At 27.1% G+C, this 13,420-nt stretch overlaps 2 protein-coding genes across 2 annotated transcripts; both read right to left on the reverse strand.

The window, feature by feature from the left end:
- Nucleotides 1-1,736: 1,736 nt before the first annotated feature.
- LOC145945566 (serine protease inhibitor 88Ea-like) lies at nt 1,737-4,937 on the reverse strand. The gene is made up of 4 exons (XM_083054629.1): nt 4,907-4,937; nt 3,796-4,049; nt 2,987-3,332; nt 1,737-2,317 (listed from the first exon to the last, which is right to left on the reverse strand). Exons 1-4 carry the CDS (start codon nt 4,935-4,937, stop codon nt 1,737-1,739), a joined length of 1,212 nt encoding a protein of 403 aa, XP_082910755.1.
- Nucleotides 4,938-7,517: 2,580 nt separating this feature from the next.
- Nucleotides 7,518-9,049, reverse strand: LOC145945568 (serpin B5-like). The gene is made up of 2 exons (XM_083054630.1): nt 8,794-9,049; nt 7,518-8,113 (listed from the first exon to the last, which is right to left on the reverse strand). Exons 1-2 carry the CDS (start codon nt 9,047-9,049, stop codon nt 7,518-7,520), a joined length of 852 nt encoding a protein of 283 aa, XP_082910756.1.
- Between the last annotated feature and the right edge of the window lie 4,371 nt (nt 9,050-13,420).

Here is a 13,420-nt window from a genome sequence, read left to right on the forward strand (position 1 = left end):
ATATATATATATATATATATATATATATATATATATGTATACATATAATGTATATGTATGTGTATATACATATATTCATCATCGAAATTTAACATTTATATATTATGAGACAATAATATCAGCGCTTTTTTTAATGTTATAATTATATGTTCTTTTGTTCAGTTATTTAAAACGTCAAGAAAATATAAAACAATATAATTAAGGCCATGGATGGAAAAAGGGCACATAGGCTTTTGTGCCCTATTTCCGTAAATCATCTAAATCGACTTAGGTATGTTTTATATATATATATATATATATATATATATATAATATATAAAAAACAAATTATTTCTCTAACAATATTATATAATAAATAATATAATAATAATTTTAGATGAAAAAAAAGTGTTATCTTTACTAAATTATCTAGAATAATATTTAGATAATTTGGTTTAGGGTCACTTTGTCCAACTCTAATTAACTTTAATCGTCGATTAAAGTTAATCGGAGTTGGTCGAAGTGGTCCTTAGAGTTTCATAGCACAACTAAAATATTTAAGTAGTAGAACTTGAGCAGTAAACGATAAAAACTTATAAATGAAAGTATAAATATATTTTTATATCTCTTTTATAATTTGCATTTTTTTTATATTATATTTTTATTTATTACTATTATTTATCTACATTTTTTAACTGTTTACATAAGCGATTTTAAAAATAATATTATCTGGAAGTTATTTAGATGAATCGCCATATAATTTTATCTTTTATCTAGATATATTTAAAACAAAATCATCTTTATCTAAGATGAATTTACATATTTTTATCTCATCTTTATTTAGCTAACTTTAAAATCATCTAAGCACAACACTGTATAATATATATTATGTATATATTATAATATATAATATATTATATAATATATAATATATTATAATGCTATATAATTATTTTAATATTTATTTAAACAATATGTAGAAAGTTATAACTTAAATAAATAATTATATTTAATTAAATAAAATTATATTTAATAAATTTAATTATATTTAATTAGAAAAGAGATCACTTTTTTACGATATTATCCTATTTATGGAGAAAGGGCACATAAATCAAATTTTTAAAACTGATAAAAAAAACAAATGTCATCTTCAAATCATGACCTCTGTTTTCAGAACGTTTGAAAGATATGTTACTACACCTTTTATTTAAAAAATGGTTTTAATTGTATTATTTTTCATTAAGTAATATTCTAATGTAAATTTTGAAGTCAATTTTCTCGAAACAGCGTTTTGGCGTATGTGCTCTCCTTTCATCCATGACCTCAATTCAAATGCAAGAATAAATTAATGACCATTATCTAACAGACTATATATTTCCGAAATACTTTAAGGAGCGATTTTATTTTTTCTCAACCTTCAGAAAATTCATAAGTTTAATAGCAAGCTAACATAAATATGTATGACTCAAAAGATTAATTTATTTCACCTATCTCCAAATTCATAACAGAAGTTGATTATAGAGTATTTTGCGACCGAAATATAATGAATCTTAAGTCAAATCGACAAAAGATTGACTCGAAAAAAAATATAGCTTCGACAATTACATTTTCCAATAATTACAAATCTATTATTAATAGTCGTTTCATAGTGAATACATGTCCAATTTGTATACTTCTGAACTTAATATATCTATTCGTCCGTCTTATCTAAAAAGATGAGTCCTTTAAAATTTATTAAAATAACCAGTTAGGTCAGGTTATTTTAATTTATTGAAAGCGCCGACAAAGAGGATGTTTCGATGCCATTTGTCATAAATCAACCAGACGAACGAATAATTGCTACTTATCTTGTTCAGCTTTGTGTTCGAAAGGGACTTTTGTCCGGTGATCAAAGTCATCGCACTCGCGACAGTGTCATCTTCCGTGATCTTGACGCGAACACGGTGCACAACATTGCCGTATTGCACCTTATGCTCGCCTTTCACGAATAAGGATTTGTCCAGATCGATGGGGTTGGACATCGTTAATTCTGGCGCGCCTAGAGCTTGCAGCAGCGAACAGATTTTCAGATTTTGCTCCAAATCGAAGACCGGACAAGACAAGAAGTTTTTAACCATTCTTAATGTCGCATTGTTATCCAGCAGCTTGCGCAATTTGTGCATTCCTTCGTCGGTCGACAATCGTTCGATCAAATCGCAAACAGCAGTGTTGCTAGTGTCTATTTCGAACTTGTTGCCATGTGATGAGCTTAAGAAAACAGGTACCAACGCGAACAGCGTCATATTTCCATTTTTGTAAGGGAACTTAGCTACGAGTGTGCCTAATTCCTCATAAAGAACTAAAAAAAAAAAGAAGAAAGAAAACATTACAATATAGAAAACGAGAAAGAGTGGTCAAGATAGATGAATCCATGAAATCGAAAATACATTCAATCTTTGCGTATAAAATAACAACTTCTTTAAAAATCCATATAATATTTCATATTTTCAAAAATAAAAAGCCTAATACAAAACATATTTTGATCTAGTGTTAAAAGCGTGAAATTGAAATAAGTTGCAAAGCGGTAAAAATCAAAGTCTTTTCGTTAACAAATTCAAATATTTAAAAACAATTTTTATTATATTAACATTTAACTTTTTTGTTAATGCATAAATTTTTCTTGCACATTTGCGTCAAAGTATTATACCCGGGTACCAACTGTATTTTGTCGACACATTACAAAGCGACAATTCTTTATAAGAGCTGCTCTGCATCGAAAACTACTTCTTGTTATATATTAAGAGGTTTTCAAATACAAAAGATTCTTTGTATTTTGTTTCTTTAGACAAAGAAAATTCCGACACATATTCAATAATTAATATTATAGCTTTGGGTGCCCGTTTATTAATAAAAGAGATAAAATGTGCTTAAAATGTCTACAGAATATGTTTTGTTTATGATTAATTATAAAAATATAACTATAAAAAGATTTATTATATATAAACATGCAAAATAAAAAAATGCTCACTGCCTTGACACATTCGTTTGTTAGGATCAATCGATGCTCTTGATGCATCAGATTGATAGGCGGTTAAAATAAATTGTTGAATGTTGAAACGGAGCACAGTTATCAAAGCAATATCCATATTTTCTCCGATCGCGGTTAATTTCTCCGGATTACGAAAGTAATTCTTTGTCTGACATTGTATTTTTTCATTGATTTGATTTATATTCGCATTAGTATTGTCGTCCAAGATTACGAATCCGCTGTTAAAAATTTCTTCCATCGATGAAGGGTTTTCGGAAAGCTTACTTTTTCTAATAAAACACATACTTTCGTTCTCGTAATTGCAGGTAACCACAGATGCAGTTTCCTAGAACCAAGAACATCAAATATTTGTGAGATCCCTATTCATTCTTGAATAGATGACTTCTGTTATTTTCCTAAATTGTTTCATTCACATTTTTATTTACTTAGGCTGAATCTTTGCGTTATATTCTAAAATCGCGCCTACTTACTTCATTTACTACTTCATCTATATAATTGTAAAAAATTATAATTGCATCTATATAATTGCAAAAAAAAAATAAACAAAAAATACTACTACATCTATATAAAAAAAGAATCAAAATTAAATATCTCGATAAAAAAAATTATTGTGAATTTTATTAAAAGTTTTATTATTAAAAGATTGCTTAATAAATTATTTAGAGTTGCAAAGTTTTTGTTTGATAAATATATTTACTTGTCATTTATACAAAGTGGCATACAAATTTTTATTTTTGTTCCAATATTGTTTCTATCATTTAATGCAAAAATGTTTCAGAATTATTTACCTCTGCGCTCATCTCCGTTTCGTTGTATTTATCAAAATTAAAAGTACCTCTCAAGTCACATTTCGGGACTTTCGTTAGAAAAAGAATATCTTTCAAGTGCTGTTCAATAACACCACTGGACGTAAGGTAAGCCAAAAATAGTCCTTCATACATGTTATACGGACTAAAGGCATAATCGCTCTTCGGATTGAACTTCATATATTTGCGCAGACATTTGATCGAGAATTTGAAAAGCGCCTCCGTCATTATTTCTTCTGGCGAATATAAAAAAATAAATAAGAAAAAAAATCAAGCAAAATTGACAAAAAACATATATTGAAAATAGAAAATCAGAACAAATTACAATTAATATTAATAAATTAATTAAAACAATATTTCATAACAATATTTGAAATCAAAGAAATGTTAAATACAAAGTATAACGTATTAAAATTTTTCTACAAGTATTTTGCATGTATAAATAATAAAATAATAAATATTTATTATATATCAAATTTAATTTTAGACTCGAAAAATACATTAAAATCAACATATAATGATAATCGAAAGAAAAATAGAAAATGGGATTCGCAAATATATTATTATAAATATGTTTACTAACATGTCTACATTTTAACATCGATTAATACATAACAAACTCTAGAAACAATATTTTGCTCATTTCCTGCAAGTAGAATAAACGCAAAATTCGAGATCGTTTGATTATTATTGATAATATTTAATACTTAACAATAAAAAAATTATATTCTGCAATAATTTTATTTATCCAAAAAATTCTGACAGTTATTCAGATATACTTTCTGTCTACGCAGTGAAAATCTTACGTTAAAATTGAACTTATTTCCTGTATATCTAAAAGTAATTAAAAAATATACGCGAAAATATAATTATACCAGTCTTCGAAATAATGTACACGATTCTATTTAAATCTAACGAATCACGAGGTTTGCAATGTTCACTATAAATAACACCGAAATGTTTAAAATTACATAAAAAAAGTATGTTAAAAGTAATAAAGCACAAAGGAAATATTAGCGTTATATATCTTAATTATCCATTTGTGAAATCGGAATCAAAATTATTTGATTTTGTAAAAGATATTTTGACTTACCAATTTCCTCCTTTGGATTTTGCTGCTCCATTTTAGCTATCACGGTAGCAAAACAGTGTCTTGATATTATATAGCCGCCGTTTTCATGTATTTATATTATGTAGCGCACGCGTATATATTGTTGCCGAATGTAATTTGTGCGCAAGAAATTAAATCGGATGTAACTTAAAGCTTTTGTACATTTTCGTCGAATTTTTCTTTATAAATCTACGATTATATCTAATATAAATCTATAAATTTTGACTCATTTTAATCATATATAATGCAAAAGTGTCATCAATCAAAAATAATCTAAATATAACTTATTATATTTATTAAATGACTACGTTGAAACTTTGTTTAATATTTAATATTCAACAAAAAATGTGTTATAATCTACAGTGATATTATCTAATTCTAACGTTTATTCAAGTATACTTTCTGCAATGAAAGCTGAGGAAGTAATACTTTTTAAAATTACATTTATTGAAATATATTTAAAATGCAAAACATTTCGCTAAAATATAGATAATGCTTACATCGAAATATAAATTCACTTGATACAAGAATATATAAATTAACAACATAAAATATTATTTACAGCAACTTATATTTTAGATCATTATCTATTCGATAAATTGTTTGTAAGATTACAAAATTTTATACAAGAATCTTTGGACTTATCAATTAGTATTGCTCATTCCATATTTAATTACATTCTGTTTATAAAATAGCAAAAACAAGGACAAACATATGGCCTACGTAAATCTTTTATGGAAAAACTTTGATCGCAATATTATTTAGCAACTGTAATCTCGCTTGTGTAGTATTAATGAACGTTGCTATAAGATGTAATTTTTACACTGATAATTGAGCCGAATATGAGATAATTTTGTTCTCTTGATGTATCTTCTTCTAAGATTCTTTTGTATAATTTTCAAATTTGAAACCCTCCTCTCACTTGATTCTTTATTCTAAATTGAAGATAACCATTCTATCAGAATTATAACATGCACGTATACACACGAATACAAGCACACTCATAGAACATATTAACGAAACATAATTTGATATTAATATCCAAAAATTTATTACAATTTTATTTATTACAATCTATTTATTACAATATTATGTAAATATACATTTTCTCATACATCGTGATGCAATTGTAAAAACATAAAGACATAGATAAACACCTATATATAGCGTACGTCAAATGAAAAAGAAATCAAAAATCCATCGATTGTGTCATTGCCGTATCATAATAAAGAAGGATGTAGATATAATAACAAAAAAATTGAATATAATGCTATTGCAATATTATAGCAAAATTAAACAGAATTAACCACATCGCACGGTTAAATATTGAAAAGAGAAAGACAATTCCATTTTTTGTCTTTATACATTAGCACGGAACAAATATATAATATTTTCACAAATTTTGTTTTTAATTGCAATTGTAAAAACATTACTAAAAATATATGTACACAATAATATATAATGTTAAATTTCGACAGCAAACCATTTTTGCGCTTCTAAATGTTTCCTCCGAGCATAGAATCCGATACAAATAATGTCATTTATAACAGGAATATTTTACATACATACATACATGCATACATAAATATGTGCATATATTATAAATTAAATAAAGTATATATGTATATGCATGTATATGTATGTATATGTATGTGTATATATATGTATATATTCACTGATTTATATATAGTAATTTAACATTAATATATTATTAGATAATAATATTACCACTTTCTAAGGTAAATTATATGTCCAACTTCAGTTAATTAAAACGACTAGAAGATATAAAACAATGAAATTCAAATGCATGAATAAATTTATGTGAGAATTATCTAACTAACAGATTAAATTTCCGAAATACTTTGAAATATACGAGTTTCCTTTTTTTCTCGATTTTCACAAAATTCATAAATTTTAACAGCAAGCCAACATTAATTTGTATGTAATTTGTATGACACAAAACATTGATTTATATCATCGGTCTCAAAATTTTTAAAAAAGTTGAGTGATTCTAGAGTATTTTCTATAATATATATACAGTATTGTGCTTATTGTGATTTTAAAATTAGCTTGATAAAAATGAGATAAAAGATAAAATTATATGACGATTCATCTAGATAACTTTTATAGATAATAATAATTTATATTATTTTTAAGACCGCTTATGTAAACACAGTTATAAAAAAAATTTTAATTATATATAATAAAAGATATTTAAGTTATACTACTTAAGTATTTTTATGTGCTATGACTCTAAACTAAATTATCTAAACATAATTCTAGATAATTTAGTAAAGATAACCCTTTTTCATCTAAAATGCAGATATAGATAATACATATTTTTATTATATCTATATAAAGATATAAGATGACGTCAAAATTTCATCAAGATGATCTATATAATTTTATTTAGACAACAGCAAACACTATATATATAATTCGCGCATTTTAACTCAAATCGACAAAAAGTTGATTCCAAAGAAAAAAATCGCCTCGATAATTACAACATTTTTCAATAAAAACTACAGATCTGTTTTCTAGTAACCGTTTCATATGTCCGATTCGTATCTCTGAACTTCATTTGTATTCGTCCTCATATAAGTGTCTCATTTATGGAATCAGACTTTCTGAAAGCGCCGATGAAGAGGATGTTTCGATGCCGTTTGTCATAAATCAACCAGACGAACGGATAATTGATCTCCACCTTGTTCAGCTTCATGTTCTCAAAGCACTTTTGTCCGGTGAATAAAGTCATCGCACCACCGAAGGTATCTTTTTCCGTAACATTGACGTGAACACGGTGCACACAAGTTCCATATTGCACACTCTGATTTTCTTTCGCGAAGAAAGTATCCAAATCGATCGCGTCGGGCATCAATAATTGTTCGACGCCTAAAGCTTGCAGCAGCTCACGGATTTTCAGATTTTTCTCCAACTCGAAGACCGGCCAAGACAAGGATCTAACTTTTATCGACGGCTTCATATCACTATCTAGCAAATTGCGCAATTTGCAGATTCCCTCGTCGGTCGACAATCGTTGGATCAAAGCGCAAAGTCTAGAAATGTTGAGGCTTATATTAACAGTCTTGGTACCTGGCTTCCGTGAAGCAGGTAGCAACATGAACAGCGATATATTAGAATTCTTATAGGGAAACTCGCCTATAAGTGTGTTCAATTCGTTACAGAAAACTAAAAATAAGAAAAAAAGGAAAAAAAAGAAAACATGAAAATATAAAGAACAACAGATAATAGTCAAGATAGATAAATAAAATTCGATAAATACATTCAATCTTTGCATATAAAATAAAGAGTATTTTTAGAATTCACTTAATATTTCATATTTTCAAGAATTAAAAATTGAATATAATGCTATTGCAAACCATTTACATAAACATATTTTGATCTAGTGTTAAAAACGTCAAAATGTAATAAGTGGCAAAGCGGTAAAGAGATCAATTTTTTCGTTAACAATTTAGGAACAATTTTTATTATATTAAAATTAAAATTTAACTTTTCTGTTAATGCATACATTTTTCTCGCACTTTTGCATCGTCGTCGAAACCTTACAAAGCGACAATTCTATATATAACAGCTATTCAGCATCGAAAATTATTTCTCGTTATATTTTAGAGAGTTTCAGAATACAAAAACCCTTTGTATTTTGTATCTGAAGAGGAAAAGCTTCGACACATTTTTAACATTCAATACAGGTTTATGTACAGATTCGTTGACAGAAGGATAAAATGGTGTAGTTTTTGCAAAATAAAATATATGTTCACCAAATATGTTTCGTTTACGATTAATTTAAAAAATATAACTATAAAAAAGTTTATTGTATGTAAAAACATATGAAATGAAAAGATACTCACAGCTTTTATGCTCTCGTTCGTCAGTCGATTCGTTTTGTGCGTCAGGTTGATGTGTCGTTGAATTTTGAAATTTCCGAACATTGAAACGGAGTACGGTTGTCAAAACAATTTCCATATCTTTTTTTATCGCGCTTAATTTCACCTGCTCACGAATGTAATTCTCTGTTTCAGATCGTATTTTTTCATTTATCTTATATACATTCGCGATAGTATTGTCGCCCAAGATTTTGAATCCATTTTTGAAAATTTTGTTCATCGGTACAGGATTTGCGGGAAACTTACTTTTCCTAATCCAACACATACTTTCATCGTTGTAATCGCATACAGCCGCATTTGTCTAGAACCAAGAACATCAAATGTTTGTGAGATCTCTATTCACTCCTAAATATAAAAGACTCCGGTTATTTCTCTAAATTGTTCTATACATATTTGTATTTACGCGGACTGAATATTTATTTATATTTTTTTTAATCATGTCAAGTTACTTTGTTCAAATCAATCCCTTTCCAAAAAAAAGGCATGTTATTAAGTCGATTCTCGCAAGTATTTTTACCTCTTTTTCGCGACTTAATATGCCTTTTTTTAGAAAGATACTTTTTAATCAAAGTACCGATAAAGTGAAATGAGCGCAAAGAAAATTAAAAAAAAAAGATACAAGAAAATCAATGCTCGAAACTACACGTTATAATCGCGTATGTGAGTAAAATGAATGAAATACATTCGTGTGAGTCTTAAATCACGATAAAAAGATCGGCGACTCGGATATGTAATATGAAACCTCAATCAGTCGAGCGTGCTTTTTAAAAATAAAGCGAGAAAGATGCGAAGAAGAGAAATAGAGAGAAGAATATATAGAAAAGGCTTCCTTCTCATATTATTTTCTAATTCTCTTTGCATCTTTCTCACTTTATCTCTACTATTTTTTAAAAGGCACTCTTGAATGGGCATCGTTCGGCTTTACATAATTTATTTCATTCTTTAATTACACGCACGCGTTATGTCATATGTAATGTCGAACATTTTCTACGAGTGTGTGTGAATTTAGAAAATAAATGTGTATTCATCATTTATGTTCTTTTTGAATTTTCGACAATAAAATAGCGTTATAAATTGACATAAAATAATATTAATCCGCGCGCTGATAATTTTGATTAATTTTTCATTATTTATTGCGAAGATCGCAAAACAATACAGGATTCTTTCTTACTCGGTTTATCCCATTCTATCTCTATACGATGGGTGAGCGATTATTACCATATATCTTATATATGTATATACAATTTCTATATAAATTATTTATTTTTATTATATAACTATTTTTATTTTATTTTTATTATATACTAACATTAAGAACAAAACAACGCGCGCTATTCCTCGATTTTATTTAAAAAAAGTGTGATATTTTTATATAAAGTTTGTTTAAACTTGATTAATATTTTTTGATAGAAATCACCTGATAACTGTCAAAAATATTAACCGAGTTTAAAATAGCTATAAAAAATATTAATAAATCTTTTCGTCATAATTAATCTCGATGTTGTGATTATCTCGATTATCAGAATATTCTTATAGAAAATTCTATTTTTTTGTTTGCACTTTTTGTTTTAGATTTAATTACTGAATTTTTATGCATTGCATAATAATGCGGTTCTATTATATTCGTGCGTCTGTACACATCCACCACGCTGAACGTCTCGCGCGAGACTGACCGCAAGACTCTGAGAAGCGGTGTCGCCAAGCGCACCCCACACGTCCTTCACGCTGCGCGTCTCGCGCCAGACTGATTCTCGATTCTCGAAACGTTGCGATTGCGAAACTGACGATTGACGATCAGTCTCGCGCGAAACGCGCAGCGTGAAGGACGTAGGGGGTGCGCTTGGCAACACCGCTTCTCAGAGTCTTGCAGTCAGTCTCGCGCGAGACGTTCAGCGTGGTGGATGCGTACAGACGCACGAATCTAATGAAAGCGCAGATATTTTGATCGAAAGATTCTTGTAGAAAATTATATTTTTTTTTGTTCTCTGTTAAGGGTTTAAATAATAAATTTTTATGCATTGCATAATTAATTCACATATTTTTATGCATGCATTGCATAATTAATTCACATATTTTTATGCATGCATTGCAATCAATGCATGAAAAATAATATATAATAATTAATTATGCAATAATGCATAAAAATTTAGTCTTTGAATCTAAAACAGAAAGTGCAAACAAAAAATAGAATTTTCTATAAGAATCTTTTGATAATCGAGATAATCACAACGTCGAGATTAATTAAAATTTTATTGACGAAAGGATTTATTTATATTTTTTGATAGAAATTAGCTACTTTAAATCGGTTAAATTTATTAGCTCGGTTAATATTTTTGACAGTTATCAGGTGATTTTTGTCAAAAAATATTATTCAAGGATAAAGTATCAAGATATTATTTACAACATATTACTATTTTAATTTTTATAACATGTGTGTGTGTGTGTGTGTGTTATTACTTTAAAATTTAATTAGCAAATTAACGCTTTAGTAATATTTTTTGACAGATATCAGCTGATTAAACCGTCAATTTGCTAATTAAATTCTTAAATAATACTATGTTTTAAAAATTAAAATAATAATATGTTTTAAATAATATATTATGGTACTTTAAACTCGATTCATATTTTTTGACAGTTATCAGCTGATTCTGTTAAAAAATATTATTTGTTTAATATCATTCTTTTTAATATAAAACCGAAGAATGGCGCGCGTGTAGTTGTTGTTTTAGTTTATATAAAAAAGAAACAAAGTTATATAACTCGATAAGCAAAAGATTACTCAGTGACATATTTAAAGTATCAAGAATTTTGAATCTTTATTTTGCTTAAAAATATATATTTTTTGTTACCGCTTAATAAATATTTTAGAATCTCAGAGTTTTTATTTAATAAGTATCTTTACATGTTATGTGTGTCATTTAACACAATGTGATCTGAAAATTTTGACTTATTTTCCTATATAATTTCCATCATTTAATTTAATGCAAAAATGCTCAAAAATTATTTACCTCTAATTGTAGATCACGGGAGGTTGATGCTTTGTTGATTAAATTTGCGAAATGTTTATCAAAATTAACAGTACCTCTCAAGTCATCTTTCGAGACTGCCGTTAAATAAAGAATTTGTTTTAGGCGATGTTCAATGGCACCACTGGACGTAAGATAAACCAAAAATAGTGCTTCATATAAGTTATACGGACTGATGGCATAATTGCTCTTCGGCTTGATCTTCATATATTTATGCAAACATTTTATCGAGAACTTGAAAAGCGCTTCTGTCATTATATTATCTGGCGAAAAAAAAACCAATATGATGAAAAGGTCAAGCAAAATTGACAAGAGATATATATAGAGATATTAAATAGAAAATCATAATAAATTATTATTAAAATTAATAAATTAATAATAATAATGTTTCTTAACAATTTGAACATTATTTAAAATCAAAAAAATATTAATAATTACAAAGCATTAAATAATATAACATATTAAAATTTTTCTACAATTATTTTGCGTGTGTATAGATAAATATTTATTATATCTCAAATTTAATATTAAATTCAAAATACTCTTTAAATTCAAAAATATAAGTTTAATGATCTAATCGAAAGAGAAATAAAGAAAAAAAATTCGCAAATGTATTATTATATATGTTTACTAACATGTCTACATTTTAACTTCTATTATACTATTCTTCTATTATCTATCTATACATAACGATCTCTAATTGTAAGAACAGTATTTTGCTTATATTTCCCGCAAATGGAATAAACGCATAATTAGAGATCGGTGGATTATTGATGATATTTAATAATAATATTTAATACTTAACAATAAAGAAATTGTATTTTGCAATAATCCTATTTATCCAAAAAATTCTGACAATTATTTAAATATACTTTCTGTCGTCTACCCTGTGAAAAACATACGTAAAAATTGAACTTAATTCTTGTATATATAAAACGCGAAAATATACGCTAGAATATAGTTAATAGCATCAAATTCGAAATAATGTACGCGATTTTACTCGAATCTAAGGAATCACGAGACTCGCTATGCAATGATTACTACATTACATCAAAATGTATAAAATTAGAATAGTAGGTATATTAAAAAATAATATGTGGCACGAAAAAAAATATTAGCGTTGTATATCTTAATTATCTGTTTGTTAAATCGGCATCAAAATTATTTGATTTTGTAAAAATTCTCGACTCACCAATTTCCTTTAGAAGTCGCTGCTCCATTTTAGCTATATGGTAACAAAACAATGGCAAACTTGCTTCGTCTCTATCTCGATATTATGTAGCTGCTATTTTTATTTATTTATATTATGATAAGGCACACGTGTATATTATTGTCAAATATAATTTGTGCGCGAAAAGTTGAATCGGATGTAACTTAAGTTTTTTGTACATTATAGTCGTCTAAAATTTATCTGTACAAATCTAGGAATGTTTTTTGACTTGATTTCATTACCCGACATAAATATTGTAATTGAACAAGTTGTCAACTAGAATCGTCAGCGTAAAGAAAACTGTAAAAAATAATTAACTTTTTTTTTATTCCTTATTCATGAATAATTTAACTCA

The sequence above is a fragment of the Prenolepis imparis genome, unplaced genomic scaffold (genome assembly GCF_030444845.1).
Source record: "Prenolepis imparis isolate NDT839.2.m4 unplaced genomic scaffold, iyPreImpa1.0 SCAF_14, whole genome shotgun sequence".
Taxonomy (NCBI): Eukaryota; Metazoa; Arthropoda; class Insecta; order Hymenoptera; family Formicidae; genus Prenolepis; species Prenolepis imparis.